The sequence below is a fragment of the Vulpes lagopus genome, chromosome 5 (assembly GCF_018345385.1).
Source record: "Vulpes lagopus strain Blue_001 chromosome 5, ASM1834538v1, whole genome shotgun sequence".
Classification (NCBI taxonomy): Eukaryota; Metazoa; Chordata; class Mammalia; order Carnivora; family Canidae; genus Vulpes; species Vulpes lagopus.
The window spans coordinates 6,551,043-6,576,769 of record NC_054828.1 but is presented as its reverse complement, the minus strand read 5'-3'; the positions used below and the strand labels follow the sequence as shown (position 1 = coordinate 6,576,769).

The following is a 25,727-nucleotide window of genomic DNA, read 5'->3' as shown; positions in this document are numbered from 1 at the left end:
TCAGGGAATCACTTTTATTACACTTATTATCCTATGTTTATCATGGGCAGGGTGGGGGGTGGTTTTCTTAAAATGCTTTTCCTGAGCCAAAAGAACTCCACACCCCCATGCCCTGGAGTGGCCAGCTAGCACGCCACCCTTGCAACATCTCTGGCAAGAAGGATGGCGTGAGCAGCCAGGCTTTCCCCGCTGGGCTCCCCAGGCCAGCTCTGCTGGCCTCGGCACCTGTGAAAAAGAAACCAAACACAGAAAAGAGCAAAGCACCCCTCCCCGACCTGGGCTCCAGAGGCTGGATTTGCACCCCTGCTCTCCCAGGCTGCCTCCTCCCTCTCGTCAGGCACCCTCCTCTCCTTCCTATACCCTTTCCTTGGGCTTTTCCATCCATGCTTTCTTTGTGGGCACCTCAGCCCCCACCAGCCTGGCTGCCCGGCAATGCCATGGAAGAGGCTTCGATGCTCCCGGCTCTGCTGTGCTGTCCAGAAGACCCAGATGCTCACTCGGCTCATGCAGCTGATTCTGGCTGGGGCCCTTCCCCCACCAGCTGTTGCCTGCACCCTGAGAAAGCACGCTGGCCTGGAGGTATCCCACCAGCCTCACCTGGAAAGGAGCAGATCCAGGGGCCTGCAGCATGTCCCCCCAAACGAATGCACCTCTTTGACCAATGGCTGCCCACCCTTCCCGGAGCCTGCCCTACATCCCAGGCTGCAGCGACTGAGGCCTCCCCCTCGGGAACCCTCCTCCGTTGTCGGGACAGGACGCCCGGGGTGGGTTGGGGTAGTCCCCTCACAAGTACATCTTCATTGCCTCATGTGTTGTGGGGCAGTAGCGGGCATGGAGCTGCGCCAGCAGCGCCCGGGACGTGGCCTCCAGGCGCGTGCCCTGGCTCTTCTTGTTCCACACGTGGACGGCGTAGGTGGCATTGAGCAGCCGGTGCAGCTCCTCGGGGCTGATGTCCTGGAAGTACTTCCTCCAGTCCTGCCAGGGGATGGGATAGAAGGCCTCGCAGGGCAGGGTGGTGACGCCGCGGCAGGCGTGGCTCTCGTCCAGGCTGCGGATGGAGCACCACTTCTTGAAGACCCGTGTGAGCAGCTGCGGGCCCTGGTGGCCCCAGATCCAGCCGTTGTAGTGGGCCACGAAGTCACGCATGCACAGAGCCATGAACTCGTGGTGGCGCTCGAAGGCCAGGAAGGCACCGTTGAGGACGTAGCGGGACTGGGCGCCCAGCGTGTTGGTGAGGTTGTGCAGGTTCTTGAGGACGATGAAGTCCGTGTCCAGGTAGATGCCGCCGAACTTCCACATGAGCGCGATCCTGCAGGCGTCGGAGAGCACGGGCAGCAGGTAGGGCTCCCACCGGCGCTGCCGGGCCGCGTACCAGGCCGCCAGGGGCGTGTCCCGGAACAGCTCCTCCAGGTCCAGCGGGAGCATGTGCACGTTGGGGAAGCAGCCCAGGAGCGACAGGCCCAGGTGCCGGGGCAGTGACGCATTCCCACCGGGCAGCCCCTTCATCAGGACCACTACCCGGGACTCGGGGTGGGCCCTGGCGGCCGACTCCACCGAGCACATGAATAGGAAGTTGGGGTTGGTCCGGTCTGACGTCTCCAGGAAGAAGATGTTGCCTGGAGGCAGGGCGCTGGAGAGCTGCGTGGGGGGCACCAGTCGGGGGCAGGGGACGTCAGCAGGCAAGTTCGGGAATTCTCTTTGGCCCCCCGGCTCTCCCACAATGTGCCAGTAGATCATGATGGAGACGAAAAACGTGAACTTGAAGCTGATGATAAACAGGGTGCAGACCCGCTGTCTTGGGGCGCCCCGGAGCAGCCGCAGCAGGCACTCGGGGGGCCTGGACATGTTCTCCCCAGATGACACCAGGAGCCTGCAGCAGGAACCGGCTGGTCTGTAAGAGACGAGCATCACATGTGGGCAGACTGCCGGCATCCCGAGCCCCAAGAGCGCTCCCCACCAACACCAGCCGCAGCCGAAGCTGGCTTCCACAGCCCACGGGCCTGCGGGCTCTGAGTCCCATCGCCTTCCTCACCTGTAAGACGGGAGCGGCAGGCCATGGGCTGAGGTCTGGGCAGAGTCCCTTTCACTCTGTGACACACCTGTGAGCTTCCCGAGACCTGAGCCAGTGCTACCTACGACATGGCCATCATGGACCCAGGCCGGGTCCTTGTCTGGAGAGGCCTGGCCCCCTTGGGCTGCTGGCAGCCCCTGATTCGAGGCCTCGCACATGTACCCCTCGGCCCCATTCAGTCCCACAAACCAGGCCAAGAGGGCACACTGCCAAGTAGCCTTGGGGACTTTCAGCAGAAAAGCCTGGAGCTTGGGCAGGCCTGGACACTAGCGTGCTAAGGGCTGGCATGCAAGCTTGCACAACGGGTGGGCTCCAGGCACACGGGGACGCATGCTGGGTCCTAAAGCCTCTGTCTCAGATGCAGTGGGGTCTCCTGGGCACCTGGCCTCCCCAGCCCCTGCCCTGGGCCATGCTTCTCACAGATACAGGTCTGGAGGGACAGGGCCAGGAAGATGGTGCTGCAGCCTGTAATCTCACCTCGGACTATTGCCCTTCGACCCTCACCCTCTCCTGGTGATGTCCACCTGGCAGGCAGCCAGGAACATCCTGGAGGCCCTGCAGGTGGCTGGGGAAACAAAACAGGCTTGGGTCCTGTCCCCGAGGGTAGGGCTATGGGAGCACGTGCAAGGCGCGGGACCTCAAAGCTGCCTGAACCAGCTAAGTCCTGGGGTGATTCACTCTGCTCAGACTTCCCGCCTGCAAGGAGGAACACTAGAAACCCGTAACGGGCTGACCGTCACCACACATGTGCCAAGTGACCTGCTCGGGATGTTACACGCACATTTAGCTTGTTGACCCTTACAGCCACCCTTGCAGTGGCAATCACTGCCCCCATCTTACAGGGGATGACCACAAGGCACCGAGAAGTCTGGTAACTCATACACAGTCCGGTGGTGGGCAAGTGGCAGGGCGGGGGCTTGAAGCCAGGCCACCTGGCTCCAGAGTCTACTGTCTCAACCCTGCACCATCCTGCCTGGGAGAGAAGTAGTGCAGGGGATGTGGGAACGTGCCCGGAGCTTTGGAGACTTGGTGCATGTTCCCCTGGACCGTTCTCACTCTTCACAGAATCCTGGCCAGCGTTTATTCCGTGCCTTCTAAATTCTTGGGGCCAGGGATCCCTGGGTGGCTCAGCGGTTTAGCGCCTGCCTTGGCCCAGGGCCTGATCCTGGAGTCCCGGGATCGAGTCCCACATCGGGCTCCCTGCATGGAGCCTAGTTCTCCCTCTGCCTGTGTCTCTGCCTCTCTCTGTGTGTGTGTGTCTCTCATGACTAAATAAATAAATAAATCTTAAAAAAAAAAAAAATAAATTATTGGGGCCCCATGAACACTTCCTCTGGCTCTCTGTACCCAGGGGTGGTTGTATCATTTCCACCTTAGAGGCCAGGACATGTAGGCCCAGAGGGGTGGAGGGACTGGGCACAGCCCAGGGTCTAATGGGAGCCGGAGTCAATCCCTCCCCAGGACAGACGGATCTCACAGCCTGAGAGCGGTGCCAGGAGGCTGGGACTTGAGCAACTGGCCTGCCCTCCTGCTGGGGGGCTGGGGACCACGATGACGTCACGGGCTGGTGACTGACCAGCCTGGGCGGCCCATGGCGACGAGATGGGGATCCAGGCGGCCTGGCGCCCTCCGGGAGACACGCCCTGGCTCAGCAGCCAACCTTCTCTGCCAACAGGAACACGGCCCTTCCACAAACTCTCCACGCCCGCAGATCCATCTGCAAAAGACGGCGAGACACAGAGTGGGGCGGGCGGCAGGCTCACGGAGGCCGCATCCCCAGCCACATGGGGTCATTTGCTCATCAACTCATCGGCCCTCTGGGGCCCGCAGGGAATGTGCTAGAGAGAGAGGAAGAGCTAGGTGCAGCTCCGGCCTGGAGGAGCTCTCCGGGCATGGGGAGGCCATCTGGAAACAGGAGCAACACTAGTGACAGCTGCAATGGAGCGAAGCATCTGGCAGAGCCAGGGGAAGGGGCTTCCTGGAGAGGTGACGCTGACGGAAAGGCCCGAGCCAGAGGGGCCTCTGTAAGCACCACGGGGTCCTGCGTACCTCCCCCCGCCCCGTCAGAGCCCCCAACTCTGTGCCTGGCACATAGGAGGCGCACACAGACTGACCGGCCCTGTCACTGGTCGCCTCACTCACTGACTCAGTCCCCCGGTGGCCAGAGGGACAGTTTAAGACACAAGCCAGGCCATGTCATTCGTCTGTGCAGCCCCTTGGTGATGTGGGAAGCCCAGGCCCACCAGGTCCTGCATGTCCCCCCACCCATGGCATCACACCCCACTTCTCCCCTCATCTACTGCACCCCAGCCACACCTGGCCTGTTCTTTCTCTCTCAACCCCCCACCAACCCACCCACCCCCATTGCCATCTCAGGGCCTCTGCATGTGCTGTTCCCTCTGCTTGGAACACTCTTCCCACAGCTGTTCACCTGGCTCCTTCCCTCACCTCCCTCTCATCCTCACTCAAAAAACCATCTTCCTGTGGGGCCTCCCTAGTCCCTAGAGTTCCAACTTCATTGCCTCCTATGGGGTTTTCTGACCCTGGTACTTAATCTAGCACCCTGGACATCTTGTACTCATTTGTGTGGGTTATTTATTTGGAACATCACCGCTCCCCCCACCCCCGAGGACAGGTATTTTTTGCATTTTGCTCAGCATCTAGAATAGATGGCGCTTGCTATGTAGTCAGTAAATATGGAGTGAGTGAGCAGCTCAGCATGTGGGTGGGTAGGTGAAGGAGCAAGTGAGTCAACAAAGGAGCAAACCAACAATTGGGCGAATCGATGAATGATCAGTGAGTGAACTAATGAACGAGCAAATTAATGAGTGAGTCAATGAGTTGGCAAATCAGTGAGTGACCAAAGGAGCCATGAGCAGGGAGGTGAGGAAGCAGGGTCGGAAGTCAGGTGAGCTGCCTGGTATCCCCCTGGTGGGTCATGGGTAGCAGAGCCAACAGACATCAAGAGCCTTGTGTTGCCCTGCCCTGGTTTTCCCCTGCAAGGAGAGGCTATTTTGGTCCTGAGTATTTTTAACCCAATGTGAACCACGCTGAAGAGTGGACAGAGAGCTGGTTAGAACGAGGGGCTGGCCGCTCATGGGCCCTGAAGTGTGGGGGTGATCTGGCTCTCCCGTGGGGTGGGGTGGGGTCTGGGTCTGCTGGGGAGGCAGGACGTGCCACTCATCCTGCATCTGCCCTGGTGGAGAGTGCCAGGCCCAAGCAGTGCCGTATTTGGTACCGAAGCCCAGGACCCAGGAATAGAAACTGTGCATGGCGCCAAGCTGGCCACAGTCCAACATCCGTGTGACCTCAGGTCCAAAGTATGCTCCTGGCCCCCCGGGATGGGCCTTGCAGCTACAGCCTGAGTCCTGGCCCTTGTCAACAGAGCCTGGAACATTGCTGCCTCCTCCTCCTGCCTCCCTGCCTACCACTTCAAGCCCTGCCTCACGGAGATATTTCCAGTTAGCTTGTTAGCTGTGGTCACTTCCCTGCTCTGAGCTCTTCTGTGGCCCCCCATCATCAGGAGCACCCTCTGCTGCGTGATCCATCTCAGGCGGGAAGTGAAGGTGAGAAGCGCAGAGCTGGTGGGTCAAAGGGCCAAGGGACTGACCACTTGCTGCTGGCTTGGCCCTGGGCACCAGCTTTCTGTGTCGGGAGCATGGGCATCTAGGTCCAAATGCCTAGAAATGGCTCCTTCGTGGCCCACAGTAGGGGCACTCCACCTCTGACCTTCTCTTGGCTCCCCTGTCCAGCCCAGCTCAACCCCAGTGCTGGTTGACCATGACCCAAACAGAGCTGAGTCACAGTGATTGTCAGACACAGTCTACACTCAACCACTTGCTGCCAGGGTGGGTGCTGACTGGTACCTAGAGTCCCAGGGCTGGACCCTTGGAGATTGTGATATCCCAAGGGGGACACAGAGGCCCAGAGAGGGAAAGGGATTTGGTCAGGGTCACACAGCAGTAGAGGGTAGACCTGTCACCCTCAGGGAGCCCTTCATGCCCCTCTGCAAGGGGTGCCCCACTCCCAGGTCTTCCTTGAGATGCTTCAAGAGGCGGACAGCCCAGCAGAAGTCTCATATCAAAGACCCAAGGATCACAACTTTGAAGCTTCAAACAGGTATCTATTTTCTCATAGCTCTGGAGTAGAAGTCTAAAATCAAGGTGTCAGCAGGACTGTACTCCCTGACTTGAGCTCTAGGGGAGAATCGTTCCTTGCTCCTTCCCATTTCTGGTGGCTCCAGGCATTCCTGGGCTTGTGGCCGCTTCCTCCAGTCTCTGCCTCTGTCTTCACATGGCCTCCTCCTATGTGTGTTCTTCTCCTCTGTCTCTTGTAAGGACACTTGTCATCAGACAATAGCCCACCTGGCTAATCCAGGATCATTTCCTCATCTCAAGATCCTTAACTTAGTAACACCTGCAAAGACTCTTTTTCTAAAAGAGATCACATTCTCATGCTGCAGGGGGTAGGACATGACATATCTTCTCTGAGGTCACTATTTATCCCAAAACACCCCCTTTCCATGTCCCTTTGTCCTGGAGTCTCAGAGCCACCCTCAGATCACACACTGCCTGTGACATCACTGAAACGGCCGCTGCATGGAGAATGTGCCTAGGTGGGCCTCTCTATATGGCAAGAGAAAAGGGTTAGATGTCACTTGCAGTGGGGATTCCCAGTGGAGATGGGGTAGCTGTCTGCTGGTTTTGCCTGCCTGGCACTTATTTCCCTTTCTTCTGTTAATGGTACCCTGATTTCCTATGGGGAACCACCTCTGCCCCCACAGACCCCACTCTCTAGATCTTGGGGTGGGCACACCATTCGGTTCTGCCTAATGACTGTGTCACATTCTCCTGGCCACAATGAGTAGCTCAGGGAGGGCACATAACCCAATCCAGGCCAAGCAGAATCATGTGTTTTCCAATGGAGTCATCTAAGATTGAGCCAGGAGCTAGGAAGGGAGAGCCTGCCTGAAAATGAAGCTGGCCCAGAGGCAAGCAGAGCCAAGAGATGGAGAGAGAGGGATGTGTGATGACATCATCTTTACATCTGGATTCTGCTATGTCTGAAGCTGGTACATCTTGGACTTCTTAGTCATGTCAACCAACACACACACACACACACACACACACACACACACACACTCACATGGGGGTGGGGTGGGGAGAGATGAGGGAAGAGTCTACCAAATTGAAAGCAGGGATGCTTCTGGAGATAGGACAGGACAAGGAACTCAGACCCTCCTGGGTAGAAAGAATCAACACCTAGAGCTTGAATACTCTGCTTGAAGGGCCCGCTGTCCTGTCCCTGCACCCTCCTCTCATCTTTCAGGGCATAAATATATCTTTATACTCAAGAATTAGGAGTTATAGTTTTAGAAGGTGATCCTTATAAAAATGGCTGTTTTCAGAGCAGAGGTTATAAAATGTTTCTCCTTCAAAGCCTAGAAGATGTTCTAAAGCCAGAAACCAAGTAGGCAGTGGCTTGCTCTTTGGGAGACATTACCAACGAAATGAGGGAGGTAGAGATCTCTTTTTTTTTTTTTTTTTTTTTTAAAGATTTTATTTATTTATTCAGGGAGAGAGAGAAAGAGAGAGGCAGAGACACAGGGAGGCAGAGGGAGAAGCAGGCATCATACAGAGAGCCTGACGTGGGACTCGATCCAGGGTCTCCAGGATCACACCCTGGGCTGCAGGCAGCGCTAAACCGCTGTGCCACCAGGGCTGCCCGAGATCTCTTTTTCCAATAAGAATAGGGCAGACTCTTGGTTCTGAATCTTTCCTTTTCTGTTGATGTCATACAGAGCAATAGGGAAAAGAGAAAATAGACCATGAGCTATAGCTTTAGGGAAACTAGGGGCATGAAAAACCCATAAATTCCAACGGGGTGCAGAGGGCCCAGAAGTGGAAGATTGCAGAAATCACCACTTCTAAAAGGAAGATAAGTAAGTCAGAAGAGCAAAGCTGTAGCTTGAATGAACCAGGAGAGTTCAAGGTTGGAGGCAGGTACCCCTTCAAGCGGACTCCAGGCTAAGTGCAGAGCCCAACACAGGGCTCGATCTCAGGACCCAGAGATTATGACTTGAGCAGAAAGCAAGAGTCAGACACATAACCAACTGTGCCATCCAGGCGCCCCGAGAAGCATCACATTTTAAAGGAATAGTCCATTTCCATAGAAACAGAAACTTAGAGAACTAGCCTGGCTTCTCTCCCAATTTCCACCAAAACCTGCTATTAAATGCTGATCCAGGAAAATTCAACCAATTTGGATATTTAAAAAGAAAATGGTTAAAGGAATAAACACAGTGTCCACACAGAGATGCTCGAAGAATGAAAAGGGAAAGGAATACTAATGTTCTCTTATGTATAAAGGATATTTACTATAAAAATATTCCCACAAAACAAATCAAAATTCTAATACAAAATTACAGCATGAATTAAAAAAAAAACAACTTTAAAAAGTTAATTCTGGCTATGAAGGCAGAGCAAAAACAGAAATCCAAGAGCTAGAGGAGAAATGGTCAAAGTGACAGCAAGACATGAGGGCAATCGGCAAGGTGAGAACTGACAGACTTCAGGGAAGAATTAGGAGGAAATGACAAGGATATTTCAGAAAGAAGTCCAAATGGCAAGAAACACAGGAGAACAGACTTCAGACAAAGTACAGTAAGAGATACGAACATTAAAATGAGAAAACGTCAACAAAATCTGTACAGAAATAAAGTGATCAAAGAACTGAAGAAACAAGAGGAGATCCAACACATGTACAACCAGGCTCCTGCAGAAGAAACTGAATGAATAGAATAAATACTTGCAATTGTAATTCAGGAAAACCTTCCTGAAGACCTGATTTCATGAATTGGAAGCGGCACACCATGGACCAGCAAACAGTGACCCAGAATGGTAAATCCCAAAACATATAACAGTAAAATCACTGGACTTTAAAGGTACAAAGATACATCTTGGGGTAGCAACACACAAAGATCAAGCCATCTACAAAGGACAGAGAATCAGGCTGGCATCAGATTTCTCTGCAGCAGCATTTATGTATTTATTTTTTTAAAGATTTATTTATTTATTTATTTGAGAGAAAGAGAGATTAGGGGAGAGCACAGAGGGAGAGCAAGAGGGAGAAGCAGACTCCCCACTGAGCAGGGAGCCCGATGCAGGGGCTCCATCCCAGGATCATGACCTGAGCTCAATGCACATGCTTCACCGACTGAGCTACCCAGGCGTCCCCTGCTCTGTCCCTGCAACAGCAGCATTTAAAGACAGAATATAGTGGAACACCTAAAGGACAATCAGGGGAAGAAATTCTAACCCAAAGATTAATAAAGAGCCATGCTGTTCTTAAAATCTAAAGATGACAGGCCAATAGTTTTGAAGTATAAGGACTTAGGCAAGATTGCTCCTCGGAGGAAAGCCAAGGAATAGACTTCAGCTAACCAAGTGGTGCTTGAAAGAACTGCAATAAGAGGACGGAAGAGGGTTAACTGCAGAACCCTCTCTCCCCCCACGAGAGGGTAGGAATAAAGATGAGAGATGGAATGAAAATGTTATCTAGCCTGACAACACAGGGATAATACAACTACTCCAAGCTTGGTAGGCAAGGGGGAAAGGAGATCGACAGTGGAATGAGCTCCGTGCTTACCTCATCTTTAACTGCAGGTGGTAAGAGCTAAAAAAAAAAAAAAAAAAAAAAAATCAAAATTTAAAAGCATATTTCATTTTTTTTAAAAAAAGATTTATTGGGATCCCTGGGTGGCGCAGTGGTTTGGCGCTTGCCTTTGGCCCAGGGCGCGATCCTGGAGACCCGGGATCGAATCCCACATCAGGCTCCCGGTGCATGGAGCCTGCTTCTCCCTCTGCCTATGTCTCTGCCTCTCTCTCTCTCTCTCTCTCTCTCTGTGACTATCATAAATAAATAAAAATTAAAAAAAAAAAAAAAGATTTATTTATTTATTTATGATAGACAGAGAGAGAGAGAGAGAGAGAATGAGGCAGAGACACAGGCAGAGGGAGAAGCAGGCTCCATGCCGGGAGCCCGATGCGGGACTCGATCCTGGGACTCCAGGATCGTGCCCTGGGCCAAAGGCAGGCGCTAAACCGCTGAGCCACCCAGGGATCCCCCTAAAAGCATATTTCAAATACAAAGGCGGCAGTAAGAAGGATAACACTGTCTGTTTTATTGGATCTAATAAGATGCGTCCTTTTATGCCCACTAAAAACACAAAATGCTGCCAATTAAACAGTGTCACTTGGCTTTCTTATCATGAGTAATTTTTATCTTAAAAAATTGGTTTAGTCAGATTTTAAAATCACCTATCCAAGGGATACCTGGCTGGCTAAGTTGGAAGAGCATGTGACTTTCAATCTCAAGGTTGTGAGTTTGGGCCCCATGTTGGGGGTAGAGATTACTTTAAAAATAGAACGGAAATAGGGATCCCTGGGTGGCGCAGCGGTTTGGCGCCTGCCTTTGGCCCAGGGCGCGATCCTGGAGACCCGGGATCGAATCCCACGTCGGGCTCCCGGTGCATGGAGCCTGCTTCTTCCTCTGCCTGTGTCTCTGCCTCTCTCTCTCTCTCTGTGACTATCATAAATAAATAAAAATTAAAAAAAAAAAATAGAACGGAAATAAAAAATAAAATAAATAAAATCACCTCTCATGCCTGTACACACATAAGAGGGAAAGTAAGTGAAATAACTTGAGGAAGGTGCTCCCAAAACCTCAATACAGATAAAACTGTATTCTCCTGAATGCCTTCAAGTTGGTGAAACTGATGCCTGTGTTTACCCACACAGTAACACCTCCTATACCATCATGTGTGCACCATGCAGCATTTCTTAAAAGTGCTTCACTGTGGTCTCCAGAATTTTCTCCCAAGCTGCTGATACCTCTTCTGTAGGTTTTCATGTCATTGCCTAACTAGTTAGTGACAACTGTCATGAGCACCACCTGACCAAGAGCTGCTGGAAGCATTAGAATGGAAAGAAGATAGGCCTAATCACTCAGTACAGTATCAGCTGAAATGGGGCACCTCCAAGAAAAAGCCAAACAAAAAAGAGGAAACAAGTTAAGTTTATTGTTCATGGAAGAGAAACAATATTATCTAAAGAAAGAATAAACGAAGAGTATTATATAAAGGTGTAGATATAAATGTAGCCACTAGAACAAAAATACAACTTTCCCAAGATATCCTAGGGGCTTTCTTTTGTCTTCTTCAAACACAGTGGAAGAACAAAGAATACAGCCTTTCCACATGTGCAAAGACGTATATACGTACATACACACACTATAACAAAAACCAAAGACATCTGTGATATCAATATATATAAATAGGCTTCACTCACTTATCTTTACAAAGGAAAAGATTTTTTATTTAGATCCCAAGCAAAACTCAACTCTATCTTGTATTTGAGAGATAGAGATATACATCAAGGTGATTTAGAATGGCTAAAAGTAAATGAAAGAACAAAGGTATAAAGACAGGGATCCCTGGGTGGCGCAGCGGTTTGGCGCCTGCCTTTGGCCCAGGGCGCGATCCTGGAGACCCGGGATCGAATCCCACGTCAGGCTCCCGGTCATGGAGCCTGCTTCTCCCTCTGCCTGTATCTCTGCCTCTCTCTCTCTCTGTGTGACTATCATAAATAAAAAAATAAAAAAAAATAAAAAAAAAATTAAAAAAAATGTATAAAGACAAATACAAACAAAAACAAAGCTAGGGCCATAATCTTAATAGTAGACTGAGAATTCAAGCCAACCATCACTAAACGAGCCAAAGAAGGGCCATTTATAATGCTAAAGGGTATAATTCACAATGCACCAAATAACACTGCAGCAATTTTCAGGAATTAGAAATTACAGAATGCTAGGATAAAATAGACTGAAATGCACTAGTAAGAGATTTTAATTCCCTTCTCTAGGCCAAGAAGTAAGTAGATCAAATATAAATAAGAACTCAGAATAATGAATAAGGTTCAATATCAAACTCTATCCTATCTATCTCTAGACTTTCTTTTCAAGACTTGATGAAGCATTCATAAAGATTGAAAGCAAAATTGAAAAACCTTTAGCTAGATTCATTAAAAAAAAAAGAGGACTCAAAAAAAAAATCAGAAATGAAGGAGGAGATATAATGATCAACGCCCTAGAAATACAAAGGATTATGTGAGAAGACTATGGAAAATTACATGCCAACAAACTGGACAACCTAGAAGAAATGGACAAATTCCTAGCAACATAAAACCTTCCAATACTGAATTAGGAAGAAATAGAAAATTTGAAAAGACTGATTACCAGTAATGAGATTGAATCAGTTATCAACCACCGCCTTCCACCTCCAAAAAAACAAGTCCAGGATGGGATAGCTCCATAGGCAAATTCTACCAAATATTTAAAGAAGAAGGGTTAATACCAATTCTTCTTAAACTATTCCAAGAAATAGAAGAAGGAAAGCGTCCAAATTCAGTCTATGAGACCATAGACTGAATTTGATACCCTGATATCAAAACCAGCTAAAGACACCACACACAAAAAAGAGAACTACAGGCCAATATTTCTGACGAATATAGATGCAATAATTCCCAGTTAAAATATTAGCAAAACAAATCCAACAATATATTTTAAAAACTCATTGTGGGGGGTGGGGATAATTTAGCATAATCAAGTGGGATTTATTCCCAGGATGCAAAGGTGTTTCAATATTCACAAATCAATCAATACAATACATCATATTGGGATCCCTGGGTGGCTCAGCGGTTCAGCGCCTGTCTCTGGTCCAGGGCCTGATCCTGGAGCGCTGGGATCGAGTCCCACATCGGGCTCCCGGCATGGAGCCTGCTTCTCCTTCTGCCTGTGTCTCTGCCTCTCTCTCTCTCTCTATGTCTATGATGAATAAATAAAATCTTTTAATAAAAAAAAATCATATTAACCAGAGAAATGATAAAAATCATATGATCATCTCAATAGATGCTGAAAAGGCATTTGACAAAGTACAACATCCATTCATTTTTTTAAAAAAATTTATTTATTTATTCATGAGAGACAGAGAGAGAGAGAGAGGCAGAGACAGATGCAGAGGGAGAAGCAGGCTCCATGCAGGGAGCTGGATGTGGGACTCCATCCCGGCACCGCGGGATGAGCCGAGGCAGACACTCAGCCACTGAGCCACTCAGGTACCTACCCCTACAACATCCATTCATGACAAAAACTCCCAACAAAGTAGGTTTAGAGGAAACATACCTCAACATAATAAAGTCCATTATGAAAAATGCACAACTGACATCATACTCAATGGGGAAGAACTGACAGCTTGTCTTCTAGGATCAGGAACAAGATGTCCTCTCTCACCACTTTCATTCAACATAGTACTAGAAGTCCTAGCCACAGCAATCAGACAAGAAAAAGACTTAAAAGGCAACCAAATTGGTAAGGAAGAAGCAAAACTGTATTTGTAGATGACATGATACTAAATATAGAAAACCCTAAAGATTCCACCAAAAAAACAAATGAATTCAGTAAAGTCACAGGATATAAAGAAATTAATATACAGAAATCTATGGCATTTCTGAACACTAATAATGAAGCAGCAGAAAGAGAAATTAAGAAAACAATCCCATTTACAATTGTACCAAAAGAAATAAATACGTAGGAGTAAAATTAACCAACAGAGGTGAAAGACTGGTATTCTGAAAACTATGAAATATTGATAAAAAAAATTAAAGATGACACAAACAAATGGAAAAGCATTCCATACTCATGGACTGGAAGAACCAATATTGTTAAAATGTCCATGCTACCCAAAGCAATTTACAGACTTAATGCAATCCTTAGCAAAACACCAATCTCATTTTTCACAGAGCTAGAGCAAATACCACTAAAATTTGTAAGGAACCAGAAAAGACCCTCAAGAGCCAAAGCAATCTTGAGAAAGAAGAACAAAGCTGGTGGTATCACAATACCAGATTTCAAGAAATACTACAAAGCCGTAGTGGTCAAAACAGTATGGAACTGGCACAAAAACAGATACATAAATCAGTGGAACAAAACAGAGAGTCCAGAAATAAACCTACGCTTATAAGGTCAATTAATCTTTGACAAAGGAGGCAAATAATGCAATGGGAAAAAAGATGGTCTCTTCAGTAAATGGTGCTGGGAAAAGTGGACAGCTACCTGCAAAAGAATGAAACCAGACCACTTTCTTACATCACACACAAACATAAACTCAGGATGGATTAAAAGACCTAGTTGTGAGACATGAAGCCATAAAACTCCTCAAAGAGAGTACAGGCAGTAAGTTCTTTGGCCTCAGCTGTAGAAACATACTTCTAGATACATCTCCTCAAGAAAAGGAAACAAAAGCAAAAATACATATGTGATTCTGGGATTTGACAAATTGATTCTGAAGTTCATATGCCAATATAAACAAGCAAAGACCTATAGGAAAACTCTGACAAGGAGGAGAAAAATGAGGAAGGACTGAAGGTTTTTTTTTTTTTTAAGATTTTATTTATTTATTCATGAGAGACACACAGAGAGAGGCAGAGACACAGGAGAGGGAGAAGCAGGCTCCCTGTGGGGAGCCCGATGCAGGGGTGCTCAATCCCAGGACCCCAGGATCAGAACCTGAGCCAAAGGCAGATGCTCAACCACTGAGCCACCCAAGTGCCCTCGACTGGATGTTCTTTAGATGTTAAAACATAATATGAAGTTTCAATAATGAAAACAACGCAGCCTTTAAAAAACACAGAAACCAGAAAACAAAAACAATCCAGCCTTAGCATCTGAACAAATGGGACAATGAAACAAAAGCTATGGCAGCATCATAAAGTGTTTGCATATCCAATAAAGGCGGCATCTCCAGTGAGTAAAGTACAATGGGTCCTCTAAGGTGCTGGACAACTGGGGTAGAAGCTGGGTTCACATCTCAGAACATGCCCCAGGATAAACTCCAAATGTAAAATAATAAATCCCATAAACATTTAGAACAAAACATGGGCAAATTCCTTTGTAACCTCAGAGTTGGGAAAGTTCTCTTAATTACGAACAAAATCTATCCAGAAGCCATAAAAAGAAAAGATGAATAAACTTGATTCCTTGAAAAAGTCAGCTGCTCCAGGTCCTCCCTCAAAAATACCATCAGGAAAGTCAAAAAAGAAGTGACAACTTGGGATAAGGTTTGTGCCCCTCAGACCCCAAAGGTCCAATTTTCCGAACCTCTTCTCAGAAATCAAGGAGAAAACAACAAACAGCACAAAAGAAAGGGGGCCGAAGCCAGTTGTACGCATGCAAAACAGGACCCTTAATATGTAGGCAAGAGTGAGGATCTTTTTGTGAGAGAAATGCAAATCAAAACACTCTGATAGCATCTCTCACCTGTCAGATTGGCAAAAACCCAGAAGTACGCATGCAAAACAGGACCCTTAATATGTAGGCAAGAGTGAGGATCTTTTTGTGAGAGAAATGCAAATCAAAACACTCTGATAGCATCTCTCACCTGTCAGATTGGCAAAAACCCAGAACTTCGACAACACATGCTTCTGGCAAGGCTGTGAAGAAACGAGCACTCGCACGCGGCTGGTAGGCATGCCAAAGGGTACTGCTCCAGGGGCGGCGGCCAGGGGAACAACATCTACCAAATTACACAAACGCTTACCCGTTCACCATGTAATGCCGCTCTGGGAATTTATCTGCAGATAAGTGCCATTTGTACAGGTCACAGGTTTGTTTCCAATTGCAAACAACTGAGAACAATCCAAGGTCTTTTTTGAAGGGACTGATTAAATCCACAAAGGCCCTGATCCCATGTAAACAACATGGGCTCCCAGAGGGCAGGGACCAAGGCTGCTTTTACTCATGGTTGCGTCCCTCACAGGCCAGCCCAGGCCCCAGCACATACCAGGGGCCCAATATATATGTTCTGAATGAAATGAGTAAATGATCCCTAAACTGCCCACAAAGCCAGGATCAGATGGGGTGACTAAGCCAAGTGAATGCCATTGCAAACTGTAAACCATGTGTGGACGCAGATCACAGCTGCTAGAAAGTGTTATTGATGTGTCCTGCATCACCATCGGAGGGTACAAAATGAGGTCACATACCTTTGACTTTTCATATTAAAATACCCGAGTATGGGGGGGCTCAGCGGTTGAGCGTCTGCCTTTGACTCAGTTCATGATCCTGGGGTCCTGGGATCCAGTCCCGCATTGGGCTCCCTGCATGGAGCCCGCTTCTTCCTCTACCTGTGTCTCTGCCTCTCTCTGTGTGTCTCTCATGAATAAATAAATAAAATCTTAAAAAAAAATAAAATAAAATACTTGAGTCTTTACGTCCCAAGAGAGGACAGAAAGGTGACCTTCCCAAAGGTGCAAGGCTAGTAAGAGTGGGAGACAGGATCTACACCCGGGTGTATCTGCCCCCAAGTCGCAGACCTCTCCTCTTTCCCTGAGGTCACCCTAGCTCTGTGCTGGAGGCTGGAATGACAATCAGGCTGCCTGGGGTTGGCCTCTCAGGAGCAGAGTGAAGTCATCTCCCCCGAGCTTTATGCTTCATGCTCATGGTCAGTCAGCATAAGCGACCATGAATGTGGGCTCCTCTACATTTGCTGTCTTGGCACGTGCTTACAGACACTCACCAGGACCTCTGCAGAGCCGGGTGGCTGGGGATGGACGAGCTTTCCGTGTGGGGCATTTGCTAGGCCCAGGGATCACAGAGGCACGAATAGCAGGGCAAACTCTTCATCAGATAAAATCACGCCTGGCAAATGAAGTGCCCTTGGAAAAGGCATTTATAACTTCCAGCCTGAATTAAGAGTCCTGAGTTCACTCTATTTGGAAGAAAGTTGCCCTGTTGCTTCATTGTTTCCTTTTTTTTTCTTTTTACTGTATTGAAAATTAAAAACAATCAGCAGCCAAAGAGGGAGCCAACCCTGCCCCGTACAATATGCACACACAGCACTGACCATACTGGGTAATTTTTTTTTTTTTAAGGATTTTATTTATTCATGAGAGAGGCAGAGACACAGGCAGAGGGAGAAGTAGGCTCTCTGCAGGGAGCCTGATGACGGACTCGATCTCAGGACCCCGGGATCACACCCTGAGCCACCAGGAGCCCCATACACTGGGTATTTTTTTTTTTTAAACTGGGTATTCTTATTAAGGGTCTTTGCTAACTTGGACTGCCTGAGCAAGGGACCTGGTTCCTATCCCCTATACTCTCGCTCTGTGACCCTGGAGTATGACCTCTCTCGTCAGTTCTGAGCCTCAATTTCTTCGTCTGTAAAATAAAGACCTTGGAAAAGCAATCTCTCAGGACCCTTCTAGAAAGACCTTCCAAATCTGGTTTCTCTGGCACCAGTTCTATTGGTTCAATCAGAGGTGGCCCTCACTGACCTCTCGAGACGGGGTATTTCAGGGCCACTTGCCCCCTGGTGCCAGGCCAAGAGCAAAGGCAGATAAGAAGGCCAGAAGGATGACAGTTCCCAGATAAGAGAGTTTCTGCTCAACCTGATACAGAAGCCTTCTTCGAAAGAAACCCATCAAGCCCTTGGCCTCACACAGTCCTACCCTGATTCTTCATTCGACAAATGCTCAGACACCTATAATGGGCCGCGCCCCACCCCAAGGTCTGGAAATACAGATAAGCAGTGAACAAACCAGATAGTTTTTTGGCTTCACAGAGCTGAAATGCCAGTGGGAGAAAGTTAACAAGCAAAGAAATACATCAGGTGGAGAACATGTGCTATGTTGAAAAATGCAGCAGGGAATCTGGGCTGGGAGGACAGGGGTGGGGGAGTGGGGGGAGCTATTTCACACAGACGGGTAAGGGATGGCCTCTCTGGAAAGCTGACATTTGTGCCAAGAGCTGAAGGAAGTGAGGGGACCAGGCTTAGGGCTATCTGGGGAAGTGTGTCCAGGGAAGGAAATCCGTGAGGGCAAAGGTCCTGGGGTGCATGTGCCTGAGGTGTTGATGGCCTAGCCGAGTAAGTCAAATGGGAGGAAAAAGGTAAAAGGAGAGGAAGTCAGAGAGATAATGAGGAGACCCAGTCATAGGGGCCTTGGGGGCCTGGAAGGACTTGTCTCTCTGATTGGGAGGGCTGCCTTTGGGAGCTTTTGAGGAGGAAAGGGCTACAGTGTGCTTGATGTCTTAAAGAAATCTTTAGGATCTGGTTGCCTTTTTTGGGGTTTGGTTTTAAAGATTTCATTCGTTCATGAGAGACACAGAGAGAGAGGCAGAGAACCAGGCAGAGGGAGAAGCAGGCTCCCTCCCTGCAGGGAGCCCGATGTGGGACTCGATCCCAGGACCCTGAGATCAAGCCCTGAGCCGAAGGCAGACACTCCACCGCTGAGCCACCCAGATGCCCTGGGATCTGGCTGCTTTCTGAGACCAAACCATGGGGGATGTGTGGTAGCAAAAAAGCAGTTACGAGGCTCCCAGGAAGGTCCAGAGGAGAGGGGGGTGCAGGGCTGGGGAACAGGGGAGAGTCCTTCTTGGAATCTCTTTCTGACACATCTCTCCTTCCCACGTCAGCCCCACGACCACAGCCCAGCTCGGGACTCTGTGTCCTCTGCCTCGGCCCCAAGCGGGTCTCCACGCTCTGCGCCTCCTAGGCCTCAGCCCCTGCAGCCCCTGCGTCTCTCCAGGCCCACAGCTTCCAGACCAGCCAAGCTGTCCTTGGCCACATTACTCAAGCCACCGGGCTCTGGGAATTCCAGATTTCTGCAATATGTCCTTTCCTTTCCCTAAAACATCCCTCTGCCCTCCCCTGCCCAGCAACCTCTTAACCATAATATGTGGGAAGAGCTGCCCTTTGCCAAGAATGTACCACACATCAGGCATCCTGCCAAGCATTGTTCACTCTTTATCACATCTTCACAGCTACCCCTGTGGCCCCATTTTGCAGGTGAGAAAATGAAGGTACAGGGAAGAAAGGTGACCTTCCACTCCCGCAGGGCTAGTATGTGTGGGAGGCAGGACCAGCACCCAGATATGTCTGCTCCGAGTCCCCACACAGTCCTTCCTCCTTGAGCCTCTCCTGACCTAGGTGAGCACAGCAGGCCACCTCCAGGAAGCTGCCTGGATTTCAGCTCAGCTCCCACGGTAGGCTGGGGGCTGCCCCCCCCCCCACTGCACATGCTAGCACTCGTGGCTACCTTCTAAATGAGTGGGGACGTGAGCAGCACTCACCCCAAACCCTGGGCCTCGTTCACAGCCTTGACTATGGGCAGACCCTCAGGGCCCAACGTGGGTCCCGCTGGGAATGGACAGGCTGAATTTGGTCGTGGAGGATCCTGGGAGCAAAGAGTGGACACTGAGCCACATGCCGCCCACGATCCTGAGGCTGTAAATGACAGTAACTTAGGGACAGCACCATACATGTGTGACAAATGAGGCGTCAAGCAAAACCATCCGGACACTCCAGATGTCCCTGACGATGACGGTCAGAACTTGAAAGGAAAACCAACTCTGGGCACCTGGGGGGCTCAGTGGTTGGGCATCTGCCTTCGGCTCAGGGTGTGATCCTGGGGTCCTGGGATCGAGTCCCACATCAGGCTCCCCACAGGGAGCCTGCTTCTCCCTCTACCTGTGTCTCTGCCTCTCTCTCTCTCTCTCTCTGTCTTTCATGAATAAATAAACGAAAAAAAGAAAGAAAGAAATGAAGAAAGAAAACCAACTCCATGGCTCAAACCCACCAGGCTCTGGGCATTCCAAGTTTCCAGGGTAGGTGCTTCCCACTTCCCAAGCTGACCCTCCTCCCCCCACCCCCGCCCCGCAGCCTCCTAACCACAATAGGTAAGAAGAGCTGCCATTTGCTACGAGTCCACCAAAATGCCACTGCTGGCTGCGCGGGTGACAGGTGATTATAGCTATGTCTTCACACCTGTGCATGTCATCTCTGTATTCCCACAACAGAGGGGTTGTGTGTGTGTGTCCAGTTGCCACCCTGCAGTGACACCTGCCTTCTTCTCTCAGAAGACGAAGTGGAGTCACCAAAGACCCAAGGCAAAAGCATGTGACATGGTGCCCACGTCAGCATTCTAGTGTATTTTGCTTGGTCCCTTCCTGATGTGTCCAGGTGGCAGAGGACCTGTCCCACGGGGCTGTCGCCGACACAAGCAGTATTTACACAGAGCCGCGTGCACACAGAAGGAGATCTTATTACATGTACTGTTCTGCACCTTGTTTTATTTTTCACTTAGAAATATGCTGGAGGGACGCCTGGGGGGCTCAGGGGTTGAGCGCCTGCCTTCGGCCCAGGGCGTGATCCCAGGGTCCTGGGATCGAGTCCCGCATCAGGCTCCCTGCATGGAGCCTGCTCCTCCCTCTGTCTATGTCTCTGCCTCTCTCTGTGTGTCTCTCATTAATAAATAAAATCTAAAAAACAAAAAACAAAGAAAAGAAAAGAAAAGAAACATGCTGGGCCCTATATTTTAAAATGAGATAGTTGCACAACCGTGCACGTTAACTACAATTCACCCAACTGTATGCGTGTAACTGTACCGAAGTAAAGCTTACACCGACACAGTGTAAGCTGTACCGAAGTAAAGCTGCTCGCAGGCTAGAGCATGCCCTCACACCGCGTCCATAAATAGGGCTCGATACCCTAAGTTTCCATCCTCTCTGCATGTATATGTCACATGGCAGGTCCTTCCTTCACGTTACCTAGTTCCTGTCCTACCTGCTAGAAATGCGGTTTCCATCTTTCTGCTTTTATAGACAACACCATGGTGAATAGCTTAGCACTCGCGTCTCTGAGCACATCCTTAATTACTTCTGTAGGACTGGTTCCTAGAAATGAGCCTCTTGGGTCAAAGGAAACGTAATTTAAAGTCGTAGATACTGATCACTAACTTGTCTCCAGAAAGGTTTTTATTTATTTATTTATTTGTTTTTTCTTTTTCAGAAAGAGTTTTTTTTTTTTTTTTTTTTTTTTTTTTATGATAGTCACACACACACACAGAGAGAGAGAGAGGGGCAGAGACATAGGCAGAGGGAGAAGCAGGCTCCATGCACCGGGAGCCCGATGTGGGATTGGATCCCGGGTCTCCAGGATCGCGCCCTGGGCCAAAGGCAGGCGCCAAACCGCTGCGCCACCCAGGGATCCCTTTCAGAAAGGTTTTTAAAAGCCCATGTTCTCGGGGCACCTTGGGTGGCTCAGGTCATGATCTCAGGGTCCTGGGATCCAGCCCCCCTATTGGGTTCCCTGCTCAGTGGAGAGCCTGCATCTTGCTCTCCCTCCCTCTGCTCCTCCCCCACTCATGTGCATGCTCTCTCGTGCTTTCTCTCTAATGAATAAATTAATAATCTTAAAAAAATTAAAAGTCCACATTCTTCCCAGTGCTAGGGCTCGCCCACCTTCCCATAGCCTCTACTAATTTATGGAAGGCTCCCGTCAGGCGTGGAGCTACATGGTTCCTAATAACAATAGTACACATTTCCTTGATGGCTTACTGTGCAGAGCCAGTGGTCAAAGTGGTTTTCCTGGAGTAACTCATTTAATCCCCGCAGAGCTCTGCAAGGCAGGTGCTCTAGTTATCAACTACAGCGTAAGAGTGGAGGGAACCAAGGCACAGCTGGGATTCAAACGCTCCTTGTCAGGTGGAAGGAGCCTGCCTGTGGCCCAAACAGCCAAGTTCACCAGGGATTGCTCTGGCGCTGGAGGCTCAAATTCACCGCCGTAAAGAAAAGGCGCTTAACTACGAGCCTCAGTGTCCTCGTCTGTGAAATGGGAAGAACAGCACAGGCTGGCAAGGGGGTTAAATAACGAAGTGTCTGGCACCTAGTAAGGGCTCAATCCATGGAAGCCCCCCCCCCAACTCAGGAGGTTGCCTTTGAGACTCAGTGGGTAGGTGCAAATGAAGATCATAGAGTTTGGGGGACAGGGATCTTTCTGGACTCTGTGTCTACATCTGAGACCAGGGATTCCGCTCTTTCAAATCAAGTCTGTTGAGGGAATGTGAAGACCACTCCCCCTGCTTCAGTCTCATGTACCTGTTCACCTAGTTCCCCGTTTGCCAAATCAGACTTTGCACAGGGGTGACTTCCAGAATGGGCAGTGTCCCCACTGGGCCAGGGTGTGTGCCCCGGGCAGAGTGTGCAGGCACCAACCAGAAGGGAAGGGGGCTCTTCTAGTTCCGTGGCCAATGCAGCTTCCACTGGAAGCTCCTGGATCCACTGGGGTCTGTCCAGAGGGAAAACAGACAGAGACAGACAGGAGGAAGGGACGCTCACTCAGAGACTCAAGAGTGCAGCTTCCTGACATCTACTAGGGGTGGAGGCACCAAGAGGAGGGCGGTTCTCGAGGGCAGGCACTTAATGCCAGGAGAGCCTACTCTGAGCACATCCCTGCCACTCACCAGCTGACTGAACCCGGACAAGGCACTTTCCCTCCCTTGGGAGCCTGTCACTGGGGGATGACAACACCTGCTACCTCCCAGGGAAGCAGGGAGGACTCCAGGGGATGAGGCCAGCAAACAGCACTGGGAGCCAGTGGCCTCAGGACCGACCCTTCTCTCTCCATTGAGCTTTTCCACCTCCCTCTACATGGAGTTCAAAGCCAGTTTCATAACGTGTTGGCCCTGCCCTTCCCTTCTGCCTCCTGTCCTCACCAGCTCAGAACAGAAGTTCCCTCGCCAGAGCTGGACCCCCCCACCTCCTGTGTCCCCTGGGACCTCACTCTAGGGACCCACCTCTCCTCTGGGACTCAGCCACTCTGTCTTCTGGCTCCTTCCCGTCGGCTCATAAATGCAGCTGAGTCTCCTTTATCTAAACGCACCGGCACATAGCTAAAGTAAAATAAAAATTTAAAATGTGCTCCTCAAAAACACACGCCAGCAGCAGCAAAAATAAAGCCCACATGATAATCCAGGGGAGGGGAGGTCTTTGCCACCAAGAGACCAGACAGGGGACAAATACCTTGCTGATGAGCTCAGACAAATGAATCAGAAACACACAGGTTGTGGTCTTTTGCGAGATGCTTATATATCAAATCACATCGTATACCTTTAATTGACACACGCAATGCTGCGCTCAATAACAGCTCAATAAAATGGGGGGGGGGGGGCACACCACACAAACATCCGAGATGCTCACACTCTGACTCAGTAATTACATTTCTAGGAAATAACAAGAAATGCACACTCACAGTGTCAAAGTATGAATGGTACAGGCCCTCTGGAGAGCCAGCTGGCTCTAGGGACAGCCCTTCCAGAGGGTCACGGGCAGTGACTACCAGGTGACACTCTTTCCAGGGAAAACCCAGCAACGTACACAATGTATATGTGCAAAAGTTCAACATAACCTTATCCCAAAGAGCCTAAATTTCAAATGTGTCCATTAACTAACACGATGTAACACACGTACACATTGAAAAATATAGAAAACGCGTGAGAGAGGCGAGGAATTTGAAAAACATACATAGACAGGACACATTCAAATGTGTTAAAGTGTTTTTAGAAAAATCTGGCAAACATGGCGGATTTTAACAATAGGATTTTCCAAGTGGATGCAAATACGGAGTCATCCCCCCATGCCCCCCACTTCCTACAGTTAATTAATTCCAGCAACATTAGGGAGCCCACCACGTGCTGGGCTCGGCACTGGGTTTCAGGCAAGGTGTCTTTCCTCCAGAAGTTTCCAATCCGGAGAGAAGTGGAACAATGAAAATACAGGGCATTTAGCAGGAGTCGTGAGCTCACCTAGGAGGTACCGGTAGGGGAGGAAGTGCATTCCAGAGAGCACAGCGGGTGCTGAGTTTGGGTGAAGAGGTTGCTGGCGGGCCCTACACCCCACCTGCCCGCAGGGAGAACTAGGAGGGGCAGCAGCTGGTGGGGAGGGAGGAGGGGGGACAAAAGAGCTGTTTCCACATTTCAAGCTTCCCTTTCTCATCTGCCCCTCCTTCCAGTCCTGTCGCGAATGTCCCTGGCAGCCACCTCCTCTTACACAGCCTGGTCCCACGTCGGACCTTTCACCTAAGCTTCCATCGGTATAAGGAAAGGACACATTTTTAAGAATTTCTATTTTGCAGTTTGTCCTCTACTATTGAGCTGTCCTAGCAGACAAGCAGGGACACGCACCCAAGGCTCTAGGAGCAAGTTTGGGAGGAGGATGAGCAGGGGATTCCATCTTGCCTCCCATTTTCTTTCCTTTTGTATTCAGGCCAGTCTGGGGGAGTCCCCCGGGGGACCTCTGTGTGGGAACTCGCGCACACCCAGGTATGGACCGAGTAGTCTGGCCAACCCGCGCCCTGCTTCTGCTTGACCCCCAAGGGGCCTGCGAGGAGCAGGCCATCACTCAGCATCTGGGGAGACAGGGCCGGTGTCCTCCTGGGGGGGGGGGATGCAGGCAGACGGCTTTTACCCCTCCCAGAGCCAAAGGCTCAGCTGACCTGCCCAGGAGATGGGAACTTCTATCCCACGGCGTCAGATGGGGAAACCGAGGCAAGCCCCTCCCCCCGCAGCGAAGGACAGTGGACTCGGAGCCCACCTCCGGCCGCAGCCTCTCCCGGCACATCCAGCTCCCGCTCAGGGTCCGGGCTGGAGGACAGGGAGGGAGCGGGGCGCGGGGGGCCGGGCCGTCGGCGGCTGGGGACCGCTGAGAAGGGGCGCTCGGACCCGGGCCCTTGCCTCCACCTGCAGGGCCCGGCCCGGCCTGGGCATCGCCCCCGCCCCCGCCCCCGCCCCGGCCCCGGCCGCCGCCTCCCGCCCCGCAGGCCCCTCCGCGGGCCGCTCCCCGCGCCTCCCAGCCGCACCCCCTCCGGCCCGCGGCGAGCACAGCGGGGCGGGGAGGCCTCTCGAGAGACTCCGCGCCCCAGGTCGCCGCGCGGGTGTCTCGGCCCCGCGCCTCCCGCCCTCCCGCCCCCCCCCGGCCCCCTCCGCCGGCGCGGGGCCCGGGCCAGGCCGGGCTGGGGCTCCCGGTCCCGCCGCCGCCGCGCTCAACTTCGGGGCGCAGCTGGCCGGGGAGCAGCCGGTGCGCACGCGGAGGTCCCTCCGGAACAGGTGGTCCGCGCGCCCCCGCGCCCCCGCCCGCCTCGCCCTGCGCGCGCTCCCCGGTACCTCCGGCTCCGCGGCGGCGGGCGAGCTGGTCCGGGGCCGGCGGGCGGCGGCGGCGGGAGGCAGTGCCCCGAGTCCGGCGGCGGCAGCACCGCCCCTCCGGCCCGGGCGTGGTCAGCGCCGCCCCGCCCGCCGCCCCCGGGTCCCCGCGCCCCGGCCCGCGCGTCCCCGCTGCGCCCCCGCCGGGGCTGGACCGCGGCCGGCAGGTGCGGAGCGCTCCCCGGGCCCCGCGTCGCCGCCGGTGGGAGCTGATCGGCCCATTTCCCCATCTTACAGATGAGAAAACTGAGGCTCGGATGGTTAAAGTCACTGGAAGGTCATGCAAGGGAGAAGGAGCAGCGTGGGTCTCGACCCCGCGCCTGCCTAACGTCGCCGCCTAGAGTGAATTCATCAGAAAGCGCTCCCCACTCCGCCGCGGCTGTGACTGGTGCTAAATGCTCGGCCTGGGGGGATCCCTGGGCGGCTCAGTGGTTTAGCGCCTGCCTCTGGGGTCCCCGAATCGAGTCCGGAATCGAGTCCGCGTCGGGCGCCCTGCAAGGAGCCTGCTTCTCCCTCTGCCTCTCTCTCTAGGTCTATCATGAGTGAATAAATAAAATAAAAATAAATAAATG

At 51.1% G+C, this 25,727-nt stretch overlaps 2 protein-coding genes across 7 annotated transcripts; one reads left to right on the top strand and one right to left on the bottom strand.

The window, feature by feature from the left end:
- On the bottom strand, positions 1-25,229 carry A4GALT (alpha 1,4-galactosyltransferase (P blood group)). 6 transcript variants are annotated; one of them, XM_041756626.1, is made up of 4 exons: positions 25,120-25,156; positions 9,719-9,745; positions 3,648-3,788; positions 1-1,891 (listed from the first exon to the last, which is right to left on the bottom strand). In XM_041756626.1, the coding sequence occupies exon 4, from the start codon at positions 1,843-1,845 to the stop codon at positions 784-786; it is 1,062 nt and encodes a 353-aa protein (XP_041612560.1). In that variant the 5' UTR covers positions 1,846-1,891; positions 3,648-3,788; positions 9,719-9,745; positions 25,120-25,156; the 3' UTR covers positions 1-783. The 6 variants fall into 6 exon arrangements, with proteins under 6 accessions (XP_041612560.1, XP_041612559.1, XP_041612556.1 ...); XM_041756625.1 differs by lacking the exon at positions 25,120-25,156 and adding an exon at positions 22,756-22,824; XM_041756622.1 differs by lacking the exon at positions 9,719-9,745 and having other exon boundaries at positions 25,120-25,229.
- LOC121491011 (translation initiation factor IF-2-like) lies at positions 24,491-25,727 on the top strand. Its single transcript, XM_041755345.1, has 2 exons — positions 24,491-25,061; positions 25,393-25,727. The coding sequence occupies exons 1-2, from the start codon at positions 24,491-24,493 to the stop codon at positions 25,494-25,496; spliced, it is 675 nt and encodes a 224-aa protein (XP_041611279.1). The 3' UTR covers positions 25,497-25,727.